The following is a 27,995-nucleotide window of genomic DNA, read 5'->3' as shown; positions in this document are numbered from 1 at the left end:
AGATCTGTCTGTCTCACTGCACCATGCATCAAAAGGGCACTTGGCTCCTTGGAGAACTTGACTTTTAAAGGTAGTTTATCAGAATTTTTCTAAAGCCTAGAACTCAATGTAGAATTTACTGTCTACTCTAGACCAGTGGTTCTCAGACTTAAACATGCGTCAGAATCCCTGGAGGGCTCATGAAAACGTGGATTGGTGGACCCCACCCCAGAACTTCTGATTCTGTAGGTCTGGGTAGGGCCGAGAATGTGCATTTCTTTTTTTTTTTTTTGTTAGGAAGATCAGCCCTGAGCTAACATCCATGCCAATCCTCCTCTTTTTGCCGAGGGAGACTGGCCCTGGGCTAACCTCTGTGCCCATCTTCCTCCACTTTATATGGGACGCCGCCACAGCATGGCCTGACAAGCGGTGCCTTGGTGCGCACCCGGGATCCGAACCCGGGCTGCCAGCAGCAGAGCGTGCACACTTAACCGCTACACCACGGGGCCGGCCCCAGAATGTGCATTTCTAACGAGTGCCCAGGTATTGCCGGTGGTGCTGGTCTGGGGAACACAGAGCTCCAGAGTGAGCAGCTGGGTGAAGGGACATGTGCTGCACAAGAGGCGGGAAGCCTGGATTTGCCGCTTAACTGCGAACAGGTCTTGTGGCCTCTGTGAGCCTGTTTCCTTGTCGATAGACTATGCACAAGATCCTGGGACCCACAGGTCCATGCATACACACACAGTGTTAGCCTCTGGTGCAGTTCAGTATGGCCATATGATAAGGGAGGAAGCAGAGGGGCTTAGACCCAAACCACTGTTTTTCCTGTGCTTGTAAAGTGTTCTTCAGCTTCTATAAAATCCTTCAAGCAAAGAACCTGAAGGACACGTCTCCTGAGATAACCAAACAACCAAAGGGGGTTGGAGGAGCCTAAGTCAACCTTAATGCTGATTTCGTCACATCAGGTCACATAGGCCCTGAGGCGGGCATTAAAATCCACAGAACTGGCTCTCCGTCAGAATTGCTGCAGGAGATTTCAGCAGTCCTCCTGGCCCCTGCGCAGCTTCCTACATTTGTGACGTCTGCACTCTTGTAAAACGTGCTATTCATTTCATCAACAGAAAGGCCATTTGAAGCACTATATATTTTTTGGTGAATGGTATGATTATTCTAGAACCCAGTCTGATTTGATGACAGTAAATATTAATTATATACTACTAGGCTTATTTGACAGATTAAATAAAGAGTTAATTTCTTTTATTTATAGCTATTAGCTCCTCCTCTTCCCCATGTTTTCTCAGATAATGTCTTTGAAAAATGACCCAGCAAAATCTGAATACAGGAGAGACAACTAAATTACAGAAGTTGTTTTTCAGAATTACCAGTATGTGCAATCCTCTGTTTTGGAGGAACCCCAGGTTACCTATTAATAAGAACAGCTTAGGGACAGGATGTTGAGTGATGGACAAAAAGATGCAAAGTTGACTTGCTTCAGCCAGCACAGCCCAAAGCTCTGAAAAGAGGGTCCCCGGCCGTCGTCCCTTCACTGGGACTGATGCCAGAGAAAGACTCAGCCGGACACAAAATCTCACCTATGTCTACCCTTGATTTCAAAATCCCAGTAGTTGAACTCTTTGAAAATCCACCTACTTTTGTTTCCCTCAACCCCCTCCCCATTTCGTTAGTGAAAGCCTCAGCTGTGTCCTGTGAAGCAGGAGCCCTGTGTCTTTAGTGAGTCACTCTGGCTGGTTGTTTGTCTTGGCAGAGCCTCTTCAGAGACATGGATGGGGAGGGTGGCTCTTTGTAAAGACTCTTTCTAGTAACATGTGAGAGTAATCTGGTCAAAGCTTTCAGTGCCTAACACAGATGAGACAGCTAAGCAGAAAGACATACGTTTACACTGCTTATCTGTTGGTGTTGGCATCATCGGCGATTTTAATTTTCTTTTTGCTTATCTGTATTTTCTAAATGTTCATTATGGAAAAAGGAACATGGGAGCCTTAAATGTCATGAGTGTTGTTAGCTTTCTCCTAATTTCTCTTTGATGGTAGCATCATTAATAGACTTGGCATCCTTAAGCCAATGTTCTGAAGGAGGAACTAACTCAGACATGTTACCATCTGGTCCCTTCCTATTTAGACTAAATAGCTCTCTCTCGCTATCAGAAGGATCAAGTCCATGAAAAAACTTTTTAACTAAACGTAATTTTCACATTTCACCTACCAATGTGAAAAGCCCACCTGCTTTATAATAGTAGCAATTAAAATGTTGTCATTTAAACTCAGCAGTTATTGCCATGGCGTGTTAAGATTGTTTTTCTATCCCTTGCAGAATGGGCAGGGAGATATGTGCCTTTTTAAACTGTTAAAGTTTTTCATTGCTCTCTTTTTATCTGTATTTTCTCAAGGTTCTTTTGGAAGACCAAACAATGCTTCTAGTCATAAAGTTGACTTGCTCTGGTCTTAGCAGGTTGCCTGATCCAGTGGGCCTGGAACGATTTAGAGATTCAGCACAGGGAGAGCCAGATGTGAGGTCGACCTCTCCCCTTTCCTTTTTCCTTCTCTTCAGCCCCATCATTCCTCCTCTGGAGCAGGTGGCTGCTGCGCCCAGGCCCTACAGAAATGCCTTCCTGAGAGTTGGGGAGCTTCCCCAAGGAGATAGCAGTCTTCAGTGGGACAATGAGCAATCAGTAGCCTAGTGTCCAGCATCAAGCAAGTCCAGTGTACGAGCCTTGGGGGTCATATTTAGCAGGTCCCAAGGATGGCCAAGCATGTGGACACAAGTTAGTCACATGCTGCATTTGGGGAGAACTGTTTCCAAATCCACAGTCCTAATTTCACTGATCTAGAATGTGCTTGCTGTGTTTCAAGGTGGGGTTGTAATAATGGCTAAATGTGCTTTAGGGAGCCTTGAGAAATGATTGATATCGTTGAGTCTCAAAATAAAGCTGGGACTGAGCCTAAAAGGGGCTGGACACAAACCAAGGGTGCTCCGATAAGCAGAGCCGCCCAGAATCGCGTGGAGAACCGTGGTTAGGGGTGCGGAGGAATTTTCAGATAGATTATGGTAAACCCTAGGAGGAGCTAGCAAAGAAAATTGCAAAATTTCTTCCTCTGAAAAGTCTTGAACTCTCATTTGTACTACAATATAGATTTTTTTTTCTGCAAAAAATAGAGGAATGGACTAAATGAACTCGCTGCCCCTCCTAAACCAGGATGCACAGGACTAAAAAGGCAGGTCAGAAAACCCCCTGGGGAAATTTCTTCTTTAGGAGGACAGGAGAGAGGCACTGCTGTTGGACTCAGGGGCTTCAGATTTCACCCTTTCTTTTAAACCTGAAACAGAGAAATTTAATTTGACGAGAATAGAAATCCTCTTTTCTGTGCCCCAAATCTGAATGTTTCTTCCCTCGGTTTATAGTACTTCATAAATAACCCATAGCCGAGATAACCCTGTGACTTTCTTCCCCCAGCATTGCAATCCTGTACGTCAGAACAAAGACTGTGTGTTTGTGAGTGTGTGTGTGTGTGTGTGTGTGTGTGTGAGAGAGAGAGAGAGAGAGAAGAAAGAGCTGGAGATATTTGTTTATTGGAAGGGAGAAAACTGAGATTAAAAATTGCAGTTAGCTGGGAAGCAGATCTCTCCCTTTCCTGCGGGCATTGCTTTGTGGCTGCGAGCAGAGCCGTGCCCACAGGAGCCTGGGGGAGGGCGGCCTGGGGAGGATGCTGAACCAGTGAATGGAGAGGCCCACCAGGCGGGGGAGGGGCTGCCTCGTCCTCCGGAGGTGGAGGTGCAGCCGGAACTTGGAGCTTTCGATAAACATAAGGAATGATTTTTTCTCGTCAACAGTAAGTGCCATTTCAGTCATCAGCTCTGCATATGGCCGAGGGGTGGCTGCTGTCTCTGTGTCTTGCTCTCTCGCTCTCTCGTTTTGGTTACAGTAGAAATTACTGATGAGATGGTGGCCGTGGAGTCTGTGTGCTCTGCCATCGGGGGATGGGTTCTTTCTCAGTGTCAGCGTGCGTGTGGCGTCTGCAGGCAGCCTCTGACAAGCAGGGGAGAGAAGTGATTATGCTGGGTGGAAAATGGAAGTCCTCCAGCGACATAAATGCTTCAAAGAGGCGATGAGCTCAAATGTATTGTAATGTCCATGCCCCAAAATCAGGTCTTCAAGATCTTGGAGTAATTGATGAGCCTGCTATATAAAGATGTTTACTCACTTAAAAAGATGCAATTGTACAGAATTTGTACTATTTTAGCAACTGACAGCTGTCCACAGGTCTGAGTTTGTTTGTTTTCATATAAATTCAGACACTTGGACCATCTCAGTTTTCCATATTATTAAGTTATGCTGTCCATATTGGCATAGGAATTTTTTTAACTTATTTTGATCTAGAGCCTTTATAATGTAACTGTAGACCCTTTAGCCTGTAGAGAAGCGGACTGAAGTGTATATTATTCCATATACACGAATTTGATATTTAAAGCCTCCATCACATGTTGTAACACTTAGGCTTGCTACCTAGAACGATACTAGCTTGGCTTGATGTTGTTTGTTTTGGAGGGAGAGCAGGGCTCGTAAGTATCATATTCTGATCCATCACTATTAAAATAAAAGGAAAACTTTATTCACCCTTTATTATTTTCTACATTTCTACCCATAATCCCTGCAAAAGATTTTCTAATTTGTAGCTACTCTTAGCCAAAATTCTTATTTTGTTTGGTTTTACATAAAGATATTTTAGTTTTATTCAAGTCTTCCAATAATCTACACAGGTGAAAAACTTTCCCTTTGCACCCGAAAATTGTTTTCCCAGTCCTTGGAATTAGAATTCGACTCAGGAAATCATGGTATTTTTTCTGGAGAAACCTGAGTTGTTGAAATATACATGAGAGCAGTGTTAGTCGAGCGCACCTGGGTGAAACATGGGCCAGTGCAGAGTGGTGAGCTACGTGAACAGAACGCCTTGGTGGTTGATGTAATGCAATTTGGGGTTGCTTCCCTGTGCCAACAGTCTGGTTTCTGAATGGGTTCCCTTGTTTCCCAATATTAACTCAAGATTTAAATTTTTCTAAGAGCAGTATTAAGGAGGCCTAAGGTGGAGATCGGTTGCTTGGGTTGGCAAATGACGCATACTTCCTGACCTGGAAAAGGTGATTGTTAGATGACAGTGTCTGTACAGAATAGAACCGTGCAAACTCAACAGGACATCTGATGGTGTCTAGAGTAAGTTGTCACATGATTATCTGAGGAACAACATTGATTTATATCACCGCATATTTTGGGGTATTACACCTTCGGTCAGAGGTTGGGACGTAGAAGCAGGTTAAATCCTGACTGGATGGATGTTTTGTAGCTTCTTAACAACCTTCTTCTTTTCTTTCCCTCCCCTCTTCCCTTCCTCGTTAATTTGCCCTAAGTATGCGTGTGATTTACATGCATGTTTGTTTCTCAGTACTTCACGTGCCCAATGTGGAACCAAGGTTTAGGAGCATGTGTGGTTCATAGTGTGGCAGCAAATTGTTTTGTGGCAAGACGGCTCGGAGGTGCTCTGATCCTTAGCACTTTTCTTTGAAATATAACATGGCTGCCTCTTTTATGAAGAAGACACATTCGAAGGTATGAGTGAACATCAGTTATTCAGAAGAAATTTATTGAGCACTTCCTATGTTGTTTTATAAATGTCTAAATTAGACCATGAGTTCTTTGGGCATAAGACCTATATTTCAGTTATCTTTGAGTCCTCAGAATCTGCATAAGACCTAAGACAAAGCAAATGGTTAAATGTTTGTTGAAAGGAAATCAGGGAGGGGCAAACACGGGCTCCCAAAATGCAACACTTACTCCCCAGTGTATCCTGGAGCTATGAGTCTAGACTTCTGATCATGCTCCCTGACAGCAATGAAAACCATCCCATGCCCCCAGTATGTGCACATTACCATATGAGGGTTTATATGAGATGCCACAAGGAAAGTACTTAAGAACAGGAGCTCTAGACCAGACTGCCCAGGTTGGAATCCTGCCTCTGCCATTTAATGACCATGTGACTGGGGCGAGCATTTAATCTCTGTGCCTCAGTTACCTCATGTGTCAAATGGGGATACTAATAGTACTGATCTCATAGCATTGTCGTGATGATTAAATGAGTTGCTAACATATAAAACACAATAGGCTTGGCACATGTAGATGTCAGCATGTTCTGTGGATGTTCCATTTTAGTAATAAAGCTTGTGAATTATAAAGCATACCTAATGTAGAAATTTTAAAAGAATGGAATAATAATAGAAAGTCTAATATTTTATTCCCACACCCCATTGGGTTGTCTGGAGTACTGTAGTCCTGGGGAAGCCAACTAAATTATTCCTCCATGTTCTCCATACTCCCCTCTCTGCTCATTGCACACCTCACCCTGGGATTAACACGATTCAAGATTATGATGTCTCTGTGTTTTTTGCACCCAGGTTATTTTGTTGCTTGTTAGTTCCCTTCATTTAAAAAATTGCATTCTAGCCATCTTATTTTTAAAATAAAGAGGCTAGGATCCTTATGATAGAATGGGGTCAGGTGCTGGATAAAGCAGTGGGGGCTGAGGTCTTGGGAGAAGGGGGAAGCAGGAGAGGTGTGCAGAGGCTGCTGGGCCTGAGCTCCTCTCCCCACCTGTGGGAAGCTCTCAGGGTTGGGCTGCTTCTCCAGCCAGAGCCTTACAGGAGGGTAGCCCCTTGCAAACTGCATGGAAGACTTCTTGTCCCATGGGGCCTGGGGTTTCCAGCTGCTCTGGCATTGTCTGGAGTATTCTGTCTGGTCCCTGGGAAGTCAGGGTGACAAGACATTGGGGTGAGGAGGTGGTACCTCTAAAGCCACAGGAACAAAGGAGAGTTCTAGGTTACAACTGCATCTAGGCCTGGCCCCGGATTCTGTTACTTCGTTTTTAATAAATCACCTTGTGGCTTTGAAGGGAACTTCTCCTTATGGTGTTTGCCATAAGAATACGATTAGGAAAACACACCTCCTTGAAAATCATCATGACCGTAGTTTCTGGGCATTTATCTCTATTAGGCACTGTGCTGAATGCCTTCAATGTGTTTATATCTCATTCAATCCTCTCAGCCACCCAGTAAAGGAAGAGCCTGCTTTTGACACCATTTTACAGATAAGATTAAACAGAGCTGGGATTCAAACCCAGGCCCTGACCACAAAATCTGTGCTGTTCACCTCCAGACTTGCCTACCACACCTCATGGCGCTGTTGAGAATAAAATATTTGTAAAAAGACTTTGAGAGGTCCAATGCCGTATAAATGAGGCATCATCGTAGCATCATGTAATCCTGGTCAGCAGTAATAAGAGCTAGGATTGTATTGAGCACTTACTATCTGCCAAAGGTTTTTATGTGCATCCTCTTGTTTTGGTCTCACAACCACTTGCAAGGTGGATAATTTTACAGATGACGAGGAAACTAGGAGGCAGGAAGGTTAGGTTCCTTGCAGGGGTACACAGCTCATAGATGGTGCAATGGGACTTAGACCCAGTCTGCTCACCTCCAGATCTCTGGTCTGAATGTCATCTGGATGCTACCACCTCCCTGAAGCTTGAGGGACTGCAGAGGCCTGCTAGAGATGAGGGGGCTGAGGTAAAAGGATTTTCCTTAAATCATAAAACTAGCTGGGAATAGAACTGGAACTAGAAGTCAATCCCCAGAGTTGATTTGGTCTATTGTGGGATGCAAAAAAAATTAAAAATAAAAAGTAAAAAAAGCACACACATGACTCTGTGGCCTACTTACATAATAGCTTGTAGTGGAAGTCTTATACACATTTGTTCATTCAACAAATGTTTGTCGACACCTCCTGCCCACCAGGCAGTGTGGGAGGTGCTGTGCATGCAGAGGGAACAAGCCCTGTGCAGCCTGGCCAGCGCGGGCTCTGTTGTGATGGGTGCACGGTGAATGAGGGGTGCTGCAGAAGCACATGGGCAAGGGGCCCCCAGTGCCTCAGTGAGCAGTGGTAGAGGCTTCAGAAGAAGAGGAGCCACTTTGCAATGTGCAGGGGTGGAGGCAGAGAGGCCGCTGTCTTCTTGAGGACCTGCAAAGTCAGGGGGTTAAACCAGTACATCAGGATAAGGCGAGGACTATGGAAGGGTTTGAGCGTGGATTGGTCTTGCCGTCTAGAATGTATGCTTTGGCTACAGAACCAAAGGCAGATAGGAGGGCAAGGCAGGCGGTAGGAAGCTGTTCACAGGCGGTCAAGGAAGAGATGACGGTGGTGGAGAATCAGCTTCCTGCGAGTTAGGGTCAGTGCTCCAATTTCTATTTCTAGTGCCATGGAATGCAGTTCTGACAGCACCTTGTAACTTGAGTTTTGATAAGTGGGAACTTTCCATTGTAGCCATTACTTCAAATCTCTGGGATTCCCACAGATCACTAGAACAAGCTCTACTTCAGGACTTTTATAGAAGTTCATGGAAGCATTTTATTTCAGGATGTATATGAAGATTGTCTTCCCTCAGCAGCTGCCACATTTCCCCTCAACAGTACGTGGACATGCCAGCGAGCTTGTGGACTACAGGGACGCTTGCTGAGTTGGGCGGGTTGGTGAGGGACACGGCATCAGAACTGTGCTTGCAGGCTATCTTTGTGTCCCCTCCCTTTTGGGCTGACACAGCTGCTCCATAATGGGCTGGTTCTTTATGTATGGCACCCTCAACCCCTCAGACTGGATGGGGTGGGGTTTGGCACATGTTCTCTGCTTGCTCAAGAGGAGGGTCCCATGAGAGGCAGCATGGGCTAGATACCACCAAGTGAACCAGGCTTGTAACATCTTAACCCATCAAGGAAGGTCCTGGCTGCTTCGATCTCAGGCATCCCCAAGACAGAAACTGGACAGAAGTCACATGTGGTTATTTTAACCTAGAAAGAAAGAAATAGCATCTCCTCTCTCCTCTGGAACCCCGTAAAAATGGACTGGGTCTCAGGGGATCTCACACTGGGAATAATAGGACTTCATATTTGCATGGGTGGATTAACTCTTAGTCCATTTGAAATCAACTGGAACAGCAATTTTGTAAAGTGTCACATATTCTGTGAAAACTATCTGGTGATGTGAGAGTTGTTCCTGCTATAAAATCAATAACCAATGTAGATTCCTTTTTTTTTTTTTTTTTTTTTTATAGTTTCCTTTTTACCCTCCAACACCCTCTTTGGTGCATTCTTCTCACCACTAAACGTGCTTTTGCTTTCCACCTCTTTTTTTCCAACCATTATGTTTAGGGTGAAGAAGCTGAAGGAGACCTTTGCTTTTATTCAGCAGTTAGACAAAAACATGAGCAACCTTCGCACCTGGTTGGCTCGAATTGAGTCTGAGCTCTCTAAGCCCGTGGTTTATGACGTCTGTGATGATCAAGAGATCCAGAAGAGGCTCGCCGAGCAGCAGGTGGGGAAATGAGCTTTTGGAAGAGTATAGGTGTCTGTGATATCTGCTAATTCAGACCTTCCCATATCGGCTGTGTGTTTAAGTGTGTTCACATTTCATAATATGGGCTTGTTTTTTCCAGAGAAAGCTGACCACCTGTCCATGTTCTTGGATGTGTGAGGCATCCATCTCTTGAGTGCCCACCTCCACCACCATTCACATAGCTCTATGTGAAATACTTTGAATAATATTTAAGATGCAGACCTAATCTTAGTGCTAAATAAGGTTTTTTTTATTTTGCATTTTTAACTTGGATCTTTGTTTTGTTTTTGTTAATATAGTTTTGGAAGGCAATGAATTGAAAGAAAAGTAGTTGTTCTAACCAAGGAAGGTTTTCATGGGATAATACTCAGTGTATCTGATAGAGCTTTAAAAAATTTAAAACAGAAAAAGGGGTGATAAGGAGCATGCTGGGACCAATAGCTTAGGAAGCCTCTCCTGCAGTGCCCTCTGCATTTCTGTCGTCAGTTATGCACCTGGAGCCAACCCTGGGAATTCCACCGTTTGAAAACCACTGAGTCCTGCTGGTGGTCACATCATCGCACTAACCGGGGGTGTGCTCTTTGATATCACTGACTTATCAAATCCACTTTCCTGCCCTCCGTGGGCTCACGTTCACGTGCTCATTCTCTCTCATACGCAGTGCCTAAACTTGCCTTTATTTTTTTTTTTTTTCATTTTTTATGTTTTGTGAGGAAGATCAACCCTGAGCTAACATCCGTTGCCAATCCTCCTCTTTTTTGCTGAGGAAGATTGCCCCTGGGCTAACATCTGTGCCCATCTTCCTCTGCTTTATATGGGACACTTCCACAGCATGGCTTGACAAGCGGTGCATCAGTCCACACCCGGGATCCAAACCTGCGAACCTCAGGCCACCAAAGCAGAGCACGAGCACTTAACCACTACGCCACCAGGCCGGCCCTACTTGCTTTTATTTTTAAAATAGTTAAGTTTATATTATTCTTTCAGTAGCTTTCCATCACCTGTGTTTTCCTCAGACCTATGAGCAGATTCCATTTTGACCATATAAGCAATATGGTGCCATCAGGTTCTCAGACTCCTGTTTTCTTTGTGTTACCTCCAAAGACTTGGTGTTTTCTGTCTGTCAGCACACCATGGAGATTCACCCACATTCACAGCTGTTTAGGGACAGAAGTGGGGGCTGAACCTTTTTCATCAGATTATCATCAAGGCCACCCCTTGATGAATTCTCTTGAGTTCAGGTCAAACCTCGTAATAAGTAACATCTTATGCTACCGTGAAATAGAGTTAAGTATCTGATATTACTCTTGACTTAGATCTTTATTCAATCTATTACAATTACAGTTTAAACTATGCCTATTCTATTTTCAAATTAGTATGATTTAGCAATGCTACAAAGTAAAAATACTGGTTTTTCCACTTAGCCTCAGAAATTTAAATGTGTCGTTTTCATTGAGGTCATCTAAATTCTGTCTTTGCTTTGTGGAGAAATGAATGTCGATATAAGTAATGTGTTAATGGACACTGCAGAGATTCTAATGCCCTTCTCAGTGGAGTCACAGCTACCAAACATTATCAGGTTTATTTACAAGTTTGATCCATTAGGATGAATTTCTTGAATAGTCTGTTTATAGACAAGGCCTTGCAAATAACCATTTACCCTGAGTGGTAAATTTTTTCAGGTAAATAATACAGAAGCTGACAATATTTTTCCTCTTAAAGAATGACTGGCTAAATTTGTCAGTCATACATTAAATACATTAAATGTATGTTAATGTTTTATAAATCTGAAGGGTGACAAAACATTAAATTATAGGAAGTTTATTCTCAAAAGCATATGATTTGGAGCAGCTGCCCCCTTCTTGGCCTTATTTGTTCCTGTACTGAAATGGTACACAATTTCCATCTGTCTGATTTAAGGGTTCACTCTTTATAGAATTCAGAATCACCAGCATGGAATTCTTATCCCTAGGTTACCAAAAAAAAAGTTATGGAGTTGGTGTTCAGGACTACCACTATAGTAAAGAAGTTAGATGCATTAGTTTTCCATGGCTGCTATAAGAGATTACCACAAATTTAGCTGCTTAACACAAATTGATCATCTTACAGTTCTGGAGGTCAGAAATGTGCCACAGGGCTGAGATCAAGGTGTCAGCAGGGCTGGGCTCCTTTCTAGAGGCTCTATGGGAGAATCCATTTCTTTGCTAGAAAGCTTCTAGAGGCCACCCACGTTTCTTGGCCCCTTCCTTCATCTTCAAAACAAGCAACATTGCGTCTTTGTGCTTTTCTTCCAGATCACTTCTTCCTCTGGCTCTTCTTCTACCTCCCTCTTCCACTTGTAAGGACCCTTGGGATTACATTCGGCACCCCCAGAAAATCCAGGATAATCTCCCTATTTTAAGGTCAACTGATAAGAAATCTTAATTCTCCTTTGCCGTGTAACCTAACATAGTCACAGGTTTTGAGGATAGGAACGTGGACATCTTTGGGGGGCCAATATTCTGTCTACCACAGATATCCTGAGGAAACTTTTAGTATTTTTGTTTAAAAAAAAAACATCATACTAAGCACAGACCTTAAATGCTCCATAAAAAACACTAAAAACAGAAATATTGTCACAAAAGAATTATGTATGGGTCATTTTAAAAAACCTTACTTGTGTTTCTATCACTAGTTAAATATAATAAATTACGTGATGACTTCCAGAAATAAGACCTAAAAGCTTGGGCTAGTAGTGCCTCCTGCAAAAGCCCTCAGCCCCTAAAAGTGATAAAGAGCCATGATGTCCCTGGATCGTCACTGCAATGTCCTTGGGGGCTGTGAGGGAGAGATCAGACTTTATAAGAGTCCTTTTTATTTCTCTTCCTTTATGTAAAACTCCTTAGGTGATAAGGGTGTGTTATTATTCCTGTGGAATGTATCTTCAAAATGCAAAGGAAGTGGGGGTAACCTTTGTGACACTTGTAAACCTTGAACCACTTTCCTTGAGTCTTCAGCATTTTTCTCCTGTTTACTTGGTTTCCTGGTTCCCTGTAGGTGTGGGGCGGGGGGAGTTGTTAGTTACACCCCCTATTCTATAATTACCAGTAGCCCCCTCCCCAGTGGGCCAACTCAGCTTCTTGCCAACCCCCCTAAACCACTCCCCAAGACCACCCTGCTGGACTTGTTTGCCACCCCCAGCTCCTCCTACAGAGACATTCTGGAGCCACCACCAGGGCCCCACCCTGTGTGATTTTCTGCCCGCTCAGCCTGGTTTTCTTCTTTTCCCCTTTATTTTATTTTTCTAGTTCCTTCTGTGTTTTCATTCTTCCTAGGTGCATTCTCAGCTCTAGTTTCACGTCTCCCCCATCTCCTCTCGCTGCCCCCCACCTTAGCTCTTTCCCAGCTTCAGTGCTCTGTGTCACCCACTCAGGAGCAGAAAAATAAAATGAACAGGAGCCCATTTCCAGAACTGTCAGCGCAAGTCTTTCACGTTATTTTATGTTGTTTCTTCAGTTCAGTTCTTCTCTGCATTTGAACAGGTCTTGAAATCTAATTATTGTACAAACTCATGCCTCAGTGGGTGCTTGTGGTGAGATCATTTCAGTTTGCAAAGTGTCACCTTGTTACTGCCCAAGGGGTGGTCATCTGCCTGCCACAAGACATGCCAATAGTCAAGAGGCAAGGAGGTAGGAGAGAAAGGACTTTTTATTACAGCTTGCTAGCAAGAGGGAAGATGGCAACTAGTGTCCGAAAGAACATCTTACAGAACAAAGACTACAGGCCAGTTATATAGGGGGCTGGTCTCCAGGTGGGGCATCCATCTGATCTCCCGGTGGGGGCTGACCTCTGGTCTTAGTTCCTCATAGTCTTTCGTTTTACTGGATATGCACCAGAGACCGGAGCAACGCCCTATACCCTGATCTTTCATTTGTCACTGATGATGGGTGTCAGCATAGAGTCTCTGCCCTGGGGTCATCACATTCCTAAGAAACTCAGAAGAACAAAGTTATCAACTTATAGCAGCTGGAAGGGGCCATAAAATCAACAGAGCCTGTCTGGGATAGTTAATCAGAGGTCATTCAAAGTTACAATAGGGTTTCTTTTCTACAATATGGTTTCGCTTATGTCAACCTTGTGTTGAGCTGTTATCACCCTGTCCAAGCACTTAAATGGTTTGCATTTTTAAATAGGGTCTACTGCTTCATTTTGTATTTTACAAGGTAACTAACTGGTTCATACTACAACATCAGCAGGCCATTCTGTGGTGTTTTAGAAGTTTGTTTTGGGAATTTTGAAAATGTTTGGACTTTTTTCCCCCAAGATATTGACAGTGGTTTATAAATTATCATAGAGCTCATTTCCTGCTACCGTTCACCCTGTATATTAATCAGTTTTCTTTAGCTGTTTTATGCAATATAATCTGAATCAATAGTGTAGAGTAACTGCAGAGAGTCTATTAAAATGCACAGCATTCATGTTTATCTATAGACTAGACTTTTTCAGTGCTTTTCAACCAGATCCTACCCAACCCTACCATGTGAGGTCAGGGGTATGTACCATTTTTCAATTAAAATGGTCAGTATTACTCGTTTAGCCCCAGTGTTAGGATTCTTTATTATTTTAACAAAGTTAAAAGGGATATTTGTCAATGCCAGTAAATTTTAGGAAAGCCCATGGCAATTCTGTGAACCAGTAGGTATTCTTAAAACTGGAATTCTGTTTAAACCTAATAATTTTAAAGCTAGTCCTCTCGTTGACCCCAGGAAGACTTCCCCCATTGCAGCATTTCAGGCATTTGTCCTGGACTGAAGAGCCTGAAAAAGTCACCCTGAACATCTCTCTTCACAGGGCATACAAGGCGACAAACAGAAATCACATTTCTTCTGAATATAACTTTGTGGTGCTCATTTTTAATCAGTTAGGATCTGTGTTAAGAACTGCTTGATTTAAAATTCATTTGGAGTGTTAGCATTTTATTCTTTCATAGCCACCCAGACACAGAATGATCCAAATTGTGCATTTATCAGAAGAAAAGTAAGAAAATATTAGTCTTATCTAGTAACACAATAGAAATCTCCAAAATTATTAAATATTAAGGTGACCCGGAATGAACTTCATGCTGCCTTTCTGTAGACAGTGGCAGGGCCTTTTAGGGCCGGCCCTGTGCCCTAGTGTTTAAGTTCGGCGTGCTCCTTTTCAGCAGCCCGGGTTCAGTTCCTGGGCACGGACCTATACCACTTGGTGGCCATCCTGTGGCGGCGACCCACATACAAAATAGAGGAAGATTGGCACAGATGTTAGCTCAGGGTGAATCTTCCTCGGCGAAAAATATATATATATATCCCTTCTATAAACTGAACATTTTGGAATCCAAGGAACTTCAGTATAGTTAACAATGCCTTATTTAGCTTTGTCTTTGCTATTTCACAATGTAATTTGGATACTAAGATTAGTGGGGGTGGTCTCATGTCTCTTTTCACAGAATTTAGATATCAGGAGAAGACTAACTCATCCAGAATGGCAAAATAGGCTCCTCACCTCTCCTTCCCCTGGCCCACCCATGGTGTGCAGAAGAAGTATTCTCCGGGTGATAACTGACAGTGCCATGGCTTATTCTCTACACATTTTCTCTTCATGAATGTTCTTTCTCCCGAATCAGGGAACTGCATCACTGTCACCATCATAGGACTAGATTCCATCACCCTGCCCCCTCTCTGAGCTAAGCCTTAGCTGGACTCCCATCAGTTGGGAGGGCAGGGTCTCTACCCCAGAATTCTCCCCTTGGGCCTGGGGAGCCCCAGGATGGGCTCGTGGGGAGGCTGTGGACACTGTACAACTGCATGCATGATTTGGGGGGTGGTATGTGAAGATAGCACAAAGGTCTTATAGCTTTAAGAATTCTGTGACCCATAAAAGGTTGAGTTTCTGTTGCTGAAGTTTTAGGTCCTACTGAAGAGACTCAGTCAGTTTTCCAAGGAAGACCTCCCTGAAGCCAAGTCTAAATTGGAGGCCCTTGAGGTTGGGTGGTATGTACTAGATCCCATGCCTCCCCTAAGTCTGTGGGGCAGTGGGCTCTCAGAGGAGGGTATCCCCCACTATTCCCACCCCCTCACATACTCAATTCAACAAACGAATCCCAGTTGTTGCCTGGCTTATTAGGCTTTATGTCAGGTGCTCCAGTTGAAGGGCTGCACAAAGATGAGAGGGAATCGGTCTGTGTTGCTGATCCAAAGTGGAAATGCCCCCTGGACTGTAAGATGGAGGGAAGGTGGTGGAGATCCTTTGATGCCGACCATCCCACCACCACCAGCATCTTAAGGTGCTTCCTACTCTATTGTAATCCTAGGACCTGCAGCGAGACATTGAACAACACAGTGCGGGGGTGGAGTCCGTGTTTAACATCTGTGATGTCCTACTGCACGACTCCGACGCCTGTGCCAATGAGACCGAGTGTGACTCCATCCAGCAGACCACCAGAAGCCTGGACAGACGCTGGAGGAACATTTGCGCCATGTCCATGGAGCGGCGAATGAAGTAAGAACTGGGCTGCCCCTAAAGGTTTTAAACGTGGCCGACTCAGTGCACCCCTCTGACCTAAATAACAGTAACTGTGTTCTGTTCCCTTCACTTTGGAATGTGAGGTATTAGCAGGGAAGGCTCAGTAGGTGTGACCAGCGCTTATTAAAGGAGTTATTCAAGAAAAATAGAATCAGGGTCATGTCTTTCCTCAGCTCGTCTGTGACTCGGGCTGTAACCATGGCTGGCCACTGTCCTCTGTGTCCCCAGCTATAAAGTCGTGGAGGAAGCCCTGTCTCCTGTTTGTCTCTATGAGGCAGGAGCTCTGAGGTGCTGGCACTCCTAGGAAGAAGTGACGTCCCTGGTTATTTCCTGGAAGGGGTAGTAGAGTCTCTCCCCTTAAACAGTGACAGAGCAAGGGGGGTTGGGAACAGGACAAGTTAAGGGAGAAAGGAGGTATGAAAGCTCGTGGTGGAAATGAATGGCTTGTGTTCTGTTGCTCTCCTCCTGTCAGAATTGAGGAGACATGGCGCCTGTGGCAGAAGTTTTTAGAAGATTACTCTCGCTTTGAGGACTGGCTCAAGTCAGCCGAGAGGACAGCAGCCTACCCGAATTCCTCAGAGGTGCTGTACACAAATGCCAAAGAAGAGCTGAAGAGGTTTGAGGTAAAGACTTTCTCCATCCTGGTGCTCCTGAGAACCAAGCCGGTGGCAGGCTTGGGAGCAGCTAAAATGACTTCCTGTTAGTGGCTGGTCCCCCAATCTGGCCAGGGCCGCCCAATCCACAACCCGCCATCAGCTGCTGAGGCAGCTTTCCAAGACATTACCGATTTATGCCAGCTGCCATGTAATGAACTTGAAAGCCTTTTTAGCTAGCATCAGAACAGGTGAAGTAAGCCCTCTGATGCCATTTCAGTTTGGGGTTAACCACTTGAAGCAGGTCATTTGGGGTCCGCAGGGGGTGTCCTGGCACTCTGCGTGCTTTGGCACTGACGGGCTCCTCTGTGACGCAGGCCTTCCAGCGGCAGATCCATGAGCGGCTCACGCAGCTGGAGCTCATCAACAAGCAGTACCGGCGGCTGGCCCGGGAGAACCGCACTGACACGGCCAGCAAACTGAAGCAGATGGTCCACGAGGGCAACCAGCGCTGGGACAACCTCCAGAAGCGGGTCACAGCTGTCCTGCGGAGACTCAGAGTAACCTTCTTACATCACCCGGGTTCTTTGTAGATTTTCAGGGAGAAGCCATACGCTGTATCAGGCTTGTGACAAAGCAGAGGGTAGAAGATTTCACTTAAGACCTAAGCTATCTTAACATTCTTCCAACACAGCCTTCCCTTTTGTTTAAGCCCAAAGCTGCCAGCATTCACTTTCTTCAAGAGGTTATTTGCTGACGAACAGGCTTCACAGGCAGAGCCTGTTTATGTGATTTGTGTTACCAAACACATCTCTTCTTTCCACTTCTGTAACCTCTAAAGGTGTGCACGTTAGCTCACACACTGCCCACAGGGTCTGGGGCGCTGCCGTCCCTGGGTCTGGCAGAGGCACCTCTCAGCCTGGAAGGAGGCCCGCTTTGCCCATCTGCCCGCTTTTGTGGGTCCCATGGGTTCTTGCACTGTGCAGGGTGTGGACAAAGCCCCCTCTGCACTGTGGAGGTTGGGGACAGTGATTATCCTCCCAATTTCAGGGCACACTGACTAACCTCAAAGGTTCGGTTTAATTTTTGAATGTAAACATTCACCTTAGATTTCCGTAATTCAGAAGACGTGATATGTCATCCTTTGTGAGTCCAGGTGCAACTGACAAGACCGGCGTGGGCTGTGGCTGCAGGAAGTAATTTTAATCCCTGGTTCTGTTCTCAGAGCAGAACGCTCTTGAAACCATTCTAAGAAGAAGAGAATCTGGGAATTTTTTTTTAACACTCTCAGAAGAAATTGGCTAGCTTCTCAGACAAGCCTCTTGCATTAACTTCTCTATCTCCTGCTGATTTGACTGTGACCAGTCTAAGCCATCATTTGGCACTGAATGCTACGTTTGTCTGAGAATTGGCTGCCCATCTATGAGGCGGTAACCGGAGAGGCATCCTTCATTGGAGGTGATAAATCTGGGTCTTCTTTCTCTGAGGAAGCACACACAGAATTACATCCATGAAGGCAGACAGGACACAAGTGTAGGCTCAGCCCTGAGATCAGTACTTTTCCATAGTGAGGCTTGTCAAGCAGAAGCTTCCCCAGAGGCTGACAGGTAAAAACAGGCAAGGTGCCTGGCCTGGACTTCGAGAGGTTCCTCAAAGGACAGGTTGGAAAATCACAACTTAGACTAGAGAATTATAGAATTTCAAGCACTGATCATAGTCAACATTCCCACACCCTCCTTTGCCAGTGAAGCTGCAGAGAAGGTGGGGGGCTTGTTTGGTATCACACAGCCAGGACCAGACCCCAGGCTCCTTTCCCCACAGTGGCCCCCTGAAGGCCTTGTGGACCCCCCGGGTACCCAGAGGCAGGTTTCTGTGAGTACTCCAGGTACCCTTTCCTCTCGGCCAAAAGGAACCTTGCTGTCTACCTGACCTCTCATTCTGTCATCAACACAAACATGATTTTCTTCCCCCGTCACAGCATTTCACCAACCAAAGGGAAGAATTCGAGGGGACCAGGGAGAGCATTCTCGTGTGGCTCACGGAGATGGACCTGCAGCTGACCAATGTGGAGCACTTCTCGGAGAGCGACGCCGACGACAAGATGCGCCAACTGAACGTAAGGCCTGCTTCCATAGCTCCTTAAAAGAGTGCCCCTTTGCAGAGGAGAGCTGGCCACGCATAGTCGTCACCTGATACCCCGAGAGCAGAAGCACAGGGCCAGAAACAGATATCTTCTGCTCTCACACTGTTACGAATCTCTGTACAGGCAGACCTCAGAGAAATTGCAGGGTTGGTCCCAGACCACTGCAGTAAAGTGAATATCGCAATAAAGTGAGTCACGGATTTTTTTGTTTCCTAGTGTATATAAAAGTTATCTTTACACTATACTGTACTCTGTTAAGTGTGCAATAGCATATGTCTAAAAAACAATGTACATACCTTAATTAAAAAGTACTTTATTGCTAAAAAATGCTGATCATCATCTGAGCCTTCAGCAAATCATAATCTTTTTGCTGGTGGAGGGTCTTGTAAAAAACATAATATCTGCGAAGCACAATAAAGCAAAGTGCAATAAAGCAAGGTGTGCCTGTATTGACAGATTAATCTCACTATCATTTCCTCCTTGGCTAGATTTTACAAGAGGTTTAAAAATAGAAATTTGCCTTCCCTAGTAGAATGGCACCAATGAACACTATTATTGTGTAAACAGAAGCAAGTGCCCATTGGTGACTTGTTATGGGAGGTTTTCTGTTTCCTCCAAGTGCCAATAAAACAAGTTCTCGCCCTCAGACCCAATAACAGTAAATGTCCATCCATGTCAAACTTTCAGAATTATTTCACTTGGAAAAGTCACTGCCCAGAAGGGGGAGGAAAAAATATGTACAGTCGTTTTAAATTATTAAATCTTTATTGTCACTTTGTTAAAAATTGATGAAGCTGGAGTACTTGGTGAAGGAACAAAACAATAATGACATTTTGGTGCTTTTTCTGTGGCCCTGTTGTAAGAAACAGACATTGGATCCTTGGGGAAATTTTCTTTCTTTGAAATCTTTTCTGTCTCACATTCTAAATAGGGTTTCCAACAGGAAATTACATTAAATACCAACAAGATTGACCAGCTCATTGTGTTTGGGGAGCAGCTCATTCAGAAGAGCGCGCCCCTGGATGCCGTGCTGATTGAGGACGAGGTGGAGGAACTCCACCGGTACTGCCAGGAGGTGTTTGGCAGGGTCTCCCGCTTCCACCAGCGGCTCACCTCCCACGCGCCGGTAAGGGGACTGCCGCCCACGGAGGGCTTCTGGGCCGCTCACAGTTGACATCTGACCGAACTTTTAGAGAATTGGGAAACTTACTGTGCAATGGCTAACAATGATTTATTTTATGGTAAGAAAAAAAAGCTATGCTGAAAATTTTTATTTTCACTCCTATTAACATAGAACCACAATTACTGAGAAGCTCCCGTTTCCCAGTGGAAAGGATGGTGCTTCTGAAAGGTCTTGCTCCTGTTCCTGTTTTCCTTGTGTTCCTCAGGCCAGGGCTTCTCCGGCATTTGTCAGGACCCCTGGACCGTGTGGATGACTGTTCTGGTTTTGCTTACTGTAGCAACTTGGAAATGTGTTGGCCTTTTTCTCTTAGTGTCTTCAAGCTTTTAATATTTGTGCCTTTCTGGTGCTTTGGTCTCACCCTTGAAGTGTCAAAAGCACCAACTTTCAAAAGCAACTGTGATGTTTTCCTTGACAGAGGGGCCTTTAGGGACATTCAAGTGGAGTTAAGGCCATTATTCAAAGGTCACTGCCTTTGTGTGACAGAAGCTTTAATGATGACCATTGACCAACACAACTGGTCACCTTTTCTTTTTTTTGTTTCTCCAACTAGCCAACTTCAAACATAATTCTTTTTCAGACATAGCCTCAAAAATTACCCTACAGTTCCCTCATTTTTAATATAGCCGTTTACAGTCATTTTTCTTAGAGTCGTTATAACACAGGGTGAGTAAGATTCTGTATTCTGAACAATAAGACTGAGGGATAAGAAAGAAAGAACCTGGTACATATGGTCCTTAAAGTTGTGAATCTTATCTAGAACACTTTAGTGGCCTTTAAAAGTTTTTTTTTTTTAATTTTAATTTTCTGAATCTTGGAGGAACCTGCCATTAACCATCAATGAAACTTTGGCCTCCATTTCCTTATCTTCTCAAGTTGTGTAACTTAGATTATCAAATTCCAGACTTTTTCCTAAGAAGGAGGTGGAGATTTTGGAAAATACAGATTCTAGGCCCCACACTAGATAGTCTAAATTGGAATAACACCGACGGGGCCTGGGAACCTGATTCTGTTTAAGGCTGCCTCAGAAATGCTGATGGTGGCCGTTTTCAGGAATGCTGGCCGGGAGACTTCTGATGCTCCTCATAACTGCAATAGCCTGTGATTTGGTTAATTCTGAAAACTGGATCCTCCCGCTTTAGGGCTTGGAAGATGAAAAGGAGGCCTCTGAGAATGAAACGGACATGGAAGACCCCAGAGAGATCCAGACTGACGCTTGGCGTAAAAGGAGAGAGAAGGAGGAGCCCTCGTCTCCTCAGTCCCTTTGTCCTCTGGTGCCCCCGGCACCAGGGCCCGAGCGGTCTGGCTGTGAGACCCCTGTCAGTGTGGACTCCATCCCTCTGGAGTGGGATCACACAGGTGACGTGGGGGGCTCCTCCTCTCACGAAGAAGACGAGGAGGGTCCATACTACAGTGCGCTGTCAGGTAATGGCCCGGGTTTCCAGAGCCCTTGAAATTGACCCATTTGGCAGTGTTTTTAGCACCTTAGCACCATGGCCAATTCTCGATGATCAGAAGTCCAACTTCTGGCTGACCCTGACTTCCTGTGGCCTCCTGTGCTCTGTCCTGCCCACTTTCAACTCCTGAGAGTTGCCTCAGTCCTATTACAGGCGGAATGAAAGGAAAAAAGAAACGAAAGTCACACTGGGATGTTTAGGCTATTCACTGATGGCGCTGGCTGTTTGGGAGGCTCCTCAGTGGACTTTTCAGAGCGTCAGTAGATCAAGTGTCTTGGTTCCTTCTGTGCGCTTCCCCTCCCCCACCACTGCTTCGGACAGTCAGGAGTTGGCTGAAAAAATCCTTCTGGTTTTTTAAAGCTTTTTAATAAAACAGATAAAGGGTACTTTTCTCCTCCCAGCTGACAATGTTTCTACTGTTTTGACTTAATACTTGGGCATTCATCTGCAGACGCCTGCAGTGAGGAAAATGACATTATTCTTTTTCAGATGTAGAAATCCCTGAAAATCCTGAGGCATATCTTAAAATGACCACAAAAACTTTGAAAGCGTCTTCTGGTAGGCCCCTGCCCGTGCATGTGTCTCAACGTGGCAGCATCCTGTGGCGCACACTGCATCCTAAACCTCGCTCCCATGTCATGTCTGACCTCTGCCTTCTGTGGACACCATGCGCCTGGTCCTCGTGTCATGGTGTATTTACACTGCCGTACTCACACATACCCGCGTGCTCCTCACAAAGCCCTGCCAGACCAGAGCAGTCGCGATGCCATCCCTCTCCTCCCCCTCAGGCCTGTGCAGAAGGGAATTCTTCATGGTGCCTTTTTTAATTTTTATTTTCCCTCCGTCTAACTCAAGTCCTTTGGCATGGGCCAAGCTTTCTTCATGGTGGCTTGGTTTGGAACTACTTCCTTGCTTATGGTGACTTCCGGGGAAGAGGATGGGTGGGTGGGGGTAGAGGTACTGTTGCATTTTCCGCAGGAGAAGAAACCTTCCTTTCCTTGACTTGCAGCTCCAATCTTTACTCCCTGCCCCGTCCCCATCTGCAGTGGTGGGTAGAGCCACGAGCAGCCCTTTGGTCCCCAAGTCCATCCTGATGTTCATGCTTCCCCTCACTCCTGACAGGCCTTCAGTCCCCTTGACCCCCAGACCCGGCCCTGCTGCCAGGGTCCCCACCACTACAGACCCTGGTTCCAAAACACCACTCGTCCCGCAGCAGATCATATGTTTGTTGTGCTCCATCGTGAACCCATCTAGTGAAGGTCCAGTGCTGCTCAGTTGCATGACTCATTTCATTCCCTTCGAGGACATACTGACATTTTGCAAACGTGCATGCTTTGCAAGGAAAGCTGCAGAACTCATGTTATACTGTAACCTGATGCCATGTTCCCCATGACCTTTTTTGTTAACTAAATATGAATCCTTTGGTTGGAGAGAATGAATTGTCACTTGCTACTTTTTGTTTCAGGTAAATCCATTTCTGAGGGCCACTCATGGCATGTTCCTGACAGTCCTTCCTGTCCCAAGCATCGCTACAAACAAGTGGGAGGTGATAGGAATGTACAACCTGTCCCCTCAGATTCCAGCACCCCTTACAAACCAGGCTATGTAAGTCTTGACCCTGCTGGGAGTAGAACCCAAATGCATGAGTCATAGTTAAAATTTTTCAAGAGAGAGAGATTTTGGTGTATATTGCGTGTACTCACCCCCCAGGCGCATTTTGAGTTGGTTTTCCCATGGTGACAATATCTCTGCTGAGCTGTCCCTACTTCATTAGAACCCTGGCAAAACTGACTAGAGTTAAAAATAGGTTTCAGCCAAAACCCATCTTTGTGTGTGTTGACATGATATGACAGTGGTTATTACTGTTGAGTCAGTCATCCAGGCAAATAGTGGAGAGGTGAATGCTGGCTTTCTTGAGCTGCTCCTGAGCTCCCAGACCTTTGTTATATTTACCTTTTGACCACACATCCTATTCAAAAACTTATGACCTCATGTTCAGAATGATTTGACAGTGTGCTGTGGTAGATGTGGGTTTGATTCCCAGCCCTACCGTAAATTGCTCTGGGGCCATAAGCACTTTGCCTTGCCTCTGTAAGCCTTCTTCACCTGAGGATAAACCTACCTTACATAATTGTTGTTGGGATTAATGTGTGTAAAGAAGGCCCTCAGAAGTGGTGATCATCACTATTGTTACTGCTGTACATGGCTTGTTGTTGTTGTCTGTAACAGTGACTGTTCCTTCTTAGTTACATTTTCCTCAGCCAACATGAGTCCTTGGCACACTCTGGCTATGCAGCTCTTGGGGGGCAGCCAGCCTAGGATTAAATGCTGGCCACAGATCATTCTCAGTTCAGAGAATTAGTGACAAGCAAGTTGAAATTAAAATGTCTTGAGCATTTTTAGTGGCATCTTGTAGAGAAACCAGAAGCAATGTAAGCACCACTGGATTAGTCCTCCAAGTTCCCTCTGTGTCTAGGACTGAATATTGCTAGATAATTGGAGAAGATTCTGCCTGTACATGGTCAGACCCAAGTCATTTGACAATGAGCTGTCTCTGCCCAATGCAGAAACTCAGTTCCTCTTGCTTAGCAAGGAGTGTCATCTTTAATCTGTCCCTCTGGGGTGTCAAATAAGACCTGACAGTCTGGGGTGGAGAGACCCTAGCTTCTCACCTTGCTTTACCTGTGGTTTGGCCTCCTTGGTGACGATGCTTATGTCCCTACCCTGGCTGGTTTCAAAAGCTCAACCCTTTTTTTGTGTCTGAAACCAGGCATGTCACCACAGATCTGAGGGTTTTTTATTTTTTTGCTCCACACAAACAGGCCCTATGGACACTATCCAAAGACAGCATGGCGTTTCTAAAAAGGATACATTTATTTTGGGAAAGGCCTGAGATAGCAGCCCAGTCAGCTCTGTGATAACAGAAGAGTCAATATGTGCAGGGAAAGATAAACACTTGGTACGAATGACCCTGGGAGGCCAATGCGTCCTCTGTGTATTTCCGATTCCTGGTGATAATAATGCCAGCCAGCGCTACAGAGTGACTGGGAGGGAACTAAAGTTTTGTAAAACACTGTGCAAATGTGAAAGAGCTAACACAATAACAACCTGGTATGCCCAATGATTGTTTTTAACTCTTTTTGCTCGGTCGTTTGAGGTGTGTTAGGAAACCTGCAAATTCAGTCAGGCCATTTTATTCCCAATATTGACACCTCACTGCTTTCCCCTCCCTGGGTCTCTGCTGAGGCTTCATTTCTGCCTTTAGCTTTGCTTGCCTATAAATGGGACCCATACACTAAGGCACCTCTGTGTCACAAGCAAGTTACCCTTCGGAGGAAAGGGTCCCGTGTCTTCGTTTCTGATCTGTTAATGTGAACCAAGATACTCTGCAGACAGCCTTTAAAATTTGTAGATGGTAACGTACAAATTGGCTCATTCTAGGTCAAGCTGCTGTTATCTCCAGGCACTGATGGTGGCAAAGAAGGCTCACAAGCCTTGAATGGCAGCCCACAGCAGGAAGACAAAGGGCTGGCTGGTCTACCTGGGCAGCAGTCAGGTATGGTTAAATGAGGCAGCTGGAGTCTGGTATTTGGGGTGAGTTGGGCATTTACTTTAAGTCATTGCTCGACAGAACGTTAATTAGGAATTGACCAAAACTGCTGCACTTACCCTACAGCAGCCAATGTTATCTTGAGTCAGCTGACTTGTATTTATGAACAAATTCTTCGGCTGTTTACTTTCTAAACTGTTCTTTAAATACTGTTGACAAAATGAGCCTCTTCTGATGAAGTGCGTGTGTTAATGACTTCACTTGTATGTGAAGATCAGACATGAAGATGATGAGCAAAGAGTTGTGTCAGATGTCTCCCCATTAGACTGGTTCTGATTATAAAAGTAATTACTCAGCTGAGTCTAAAGTCAAGCTGATCATTCACAGACCAAAGAAGCAAGCACCCTGGAAGCAGCGTCAACTGAAATGCTGAACTGGGACCACGGCACATATTGGCAACATGTTGGGTCTCCTACCCTGCCCCCTCATTCCAGCCTTCATGGGAGTGGGGTGGCGTGGGCCTTGAACCAGAGCAAGGGAAACGTGCTGTTGCACGCCCCAGGGGAGGTGATAACGTCCAAACCCTGTGCCTCCCACAAGGGGCGTCCCCTACAGGTTTTCTTACCCTGAGCCTGAAACAGCTCGAGGCAGAGCAAGCTGTTTGCATTATTGCTTCTTTTTATTGGCGGCTTTTTATTCCAGGTGCTTTTGACAGATGGGAGCTGATTCAAGCACAAGAACTTCACAATAAACTCAGAATAAAACAAAACTTGCAGCAGCTTAACTCTGATATCAGTGATATCTCCGCTTGGCTGAAAAAAACAGAAGCAGAGGTAGAAACATTGAAGAAGGCAAAGCCTCCTGCGGATATTTGGGAAATGGAACTCAGAGTGAAGAAACTGAAGGTGGGTTAGAAGGAGGGGAGGAGGGATTCAGAATGTGCACGCAGATGCCTTGCTGTGCTGCTCGGGCAGATCACATCTGTTAGTGGTGTCGGTGGCAACTTTGCAAACGGTGTGTGGTCGAGGTCAGTCTGTGGAATTCCATTTCACTTCTGTCACTGGCAAAGACACAGATCTAGATTTTTCTTATCTTATAAAAGAGCATCTACAAATGATCCCAAAGCCCAGAGTAGCACGGGGGAGATGTGGCTGAGATCCCCAGTGCTGGAAAGATCTGGCTTCTGAGGCACCTCTAGACTCTTATGGAAGTATTAGTGGCCACTGCCAGGCAGCTTGAAACCACCTTTCCAAACTGTGTATGACAGTCTCAGTTAAGACTGGTGGTGGAGCGTTGAGGGTGGGGAGGACCAGCCCACCTACTAATGAATTCTGTGGTAATCTGGTTACCCCATTACACAGTTAGGATTTTTCCCCCACACAGTCAGCCCTCACCCCACTGGAACGGTCCAGGGAGCAGGGGGGGAGCGGTTTGAGCCCTGCACTCTGGGGGTGGCCTAAGCAGGAGCCTGAGTTCCCAAGAGGACCCCAGGGCTGGGGTTTTGGGGTATCGAGGCCCTCTTCATATTTGTACCATTACTTTACTTTGTGCATTAATATATCAGGAGTTACCATTCATCCTAAGGAAGAACACTTTTGTCATATCTAAGGGCAAATGCAGGCTAACTGTGTATACTTTATCTAGAAGACTTTAATCTGGTCCAGAAATGTTATTAAGCCAACCAGAGGTCGGCAGAGTCTATTCACGCCTCGGGTTGAGTTGGCTGGCCAGGAGACAGGCCTCCGCTCTCTGGCCTGGCTGCCCAGCTGGCTGGCCAAGTTCACTGACCTTGTAAGGAACGCAGCTCGCACCTGATGCTTCTCAGCCAGTCACAGGCGAGGTTGCTCTGGTTTCTGTGGCCGCAGCTTGGAGAAGTGTTTGGAAGATCCATTCCCCCCTGAGGTTCAAAATAAACCCCACCTCACTATTTTCAGAATGCCTTACCCAGTCTTTTCCTCTGTGGTAGGAGATATTAAAAGCCTTTGAGACCTACAAGGCTTTAGTGGCCTCTGTCAATGTGAACAGCAAGGAATTTCTACAAACCGAGAGCGCCGAAGCCAAAGAGCTCCAGGGCAGAGTCGGCCAGCTGAGCCTGCACTGGGACGCGGCGCAGGGCGCGGTGGAGAGCTGGAGAGAGGGCTTACGGCAGTCACTCATGCAGTGCCAGGTACGCCGATGCAGCACCGAGCCGCCCACAGCTGGTGCCCCAGGCCCAGGCCCACGTGGGTGGGAGAAGCAGATATTTTTATCATCATCAGGCCGCTTTCGCACAGCCAAATATGGCTTGTGTTAGGAAACGTGGGCTTTACCATTTGTTTCCAAAGAGGCCCACCTGCTGTCTCAGAGACCTGACGCTTGCCCTGCGTCTCCTGCTCTGTTGCCCAGGCCCACTCCTAGTGTAAGGGTTCCAGCAAGCATTCCAGTAGGTCGGAAGTGCCACCCCAACATTACCCCATCTCTGTCCTTCTGCCAGGAAGGCTGTACAGCAGAGTGATTAAGAGACCTGGCCCTGGAACAAGAAGCTGTTTAACCCAGCTCTACAGCTTAGTAGCTGTGTGACTTTGGACAAATCACTGAGCCTTCTAGACCTCAGTTTTCTCATGTGAAAAATGGGAATCATTTGAGGGCCTACCTCACAGGGTTCTTTGTAGGACTACACACATGTAATCTCAGGCCAGCACCTGACACAGAGTCAATGCCCAGCACACATTAGCTCTGCACCACTGTTTGCCTCTGACCCCATCTTAGGGAATGTGAGCCCACCAGCAAGGCTACACACAGTCCTGTCCCTGGGCCACAGCCTGTCCTGTTGGGCTGTCCCCCGTGGCCATTGAATCTGGGGGATTTGTCGAGTGATTTGTGTGGTCTTTGTGTGGTCTCTCTGTGGAATATCAGGGGGGCACTCTGAAGCCCCACCTTTCTGCCAGCACTTTTCACTTGGCTAAATTCCGCATGCCTCCTGGGGCTGTGCCAAATGCACTCTCCTTCCCCGTTTCCTGGTTTTGGGGCCTTGGCATTTAGTTTAAATCTGGCCCTCTTACTCGCTGGATAAGACAAGAAGAGCAAATGGCTTTGATGGACTAGAAATAGCAAGCTGCTTCCCAA

At 45.6% G+C, this 27,995-nt stretch overlaps 1 protein-coding gene across 10 annotated transcripts in view; it reads left to right on the top strand.

The window, feature by feature from the left end:
• Window positions 1-27,995, top strand: part of SYNE2 (spectrin repeat containing nuclear envelope protein 2) — a 267,254-nt gene that overhangs the window by 234,485 nt on the left and 4,774 nt on the right. For 8 of the 10 annotated variants that reach the window (XM_087448388.1, XM_087448395.1, XM_087448393.1 and 5 more), the window contains 12 exons: window positions 9,244-9,406; window positions 15,756-15,943; window positions 16,440-16,590; window positions 16,938-17,120; window positions 18,539-18,676; window positions 19,635-19,829; window positions 21,026-21,308; window positions 21,830-21,898; window positions 22,806-22,945; window positions 24,782-24,896; window positions 25,593-25,795; window positions 26,857-27,057. In XM_087448388.1, the coding sequence (XP_087304514.1) occupies window positions 9,244-9,406; window positions 15,756-15,943; window positions 16,440-16,590; window positions 16,938-17,120; window positions 18,539-18,676; window positions 19,635-19,829; window positions 21,026-21,308; window positions 21,830-21,898; window positions 22,806-22,945; window positions 24,782-24,896; window positions 25,593-25,795; window positions 26,857-27,057 (2,029 nt within the window). The remainder of the gene's footprint in view (window positions 1-9,243; window positions 9,407-15,755; window positions 15,944-16,439; window positions 16,591-16,937; window positions 17,121-18,538; window positions 18,677-19,634; window positions 19,830-21,025; window positions 21,309-21,829; window positions 21,899-22,805; window positions 22,946-24,781; window positions 24,897-25,592; window positions 25,796-26,856; window positions 27,058-27,995) is intronic. The other 2 variants (XM_087448394.1, XM_087448389.1) reach the window with 1 other exon arrangement.

The sequence above is a fragment of the Ceratotherium simum genome, chromosome 24 (assembly GCF_057802395.1).
Source record: "Ceratotherium simum simum isolate JZ-2026a chromosome 24, ASM5780239v1, whole genome shotgun sequence".
Taxonomy (NCBI): domain Eukaryota; kingdom Metazoa; phylum Chordata; class Mammalia; order Perissodactyla; family Rhinocerotidae; genus Ceratotherium; species Ceratotherium simum.
Note: the sequence above shows the minus strand (reverse complement) of the source record. Positions and strands in the feature narration are given on the sequence as shown.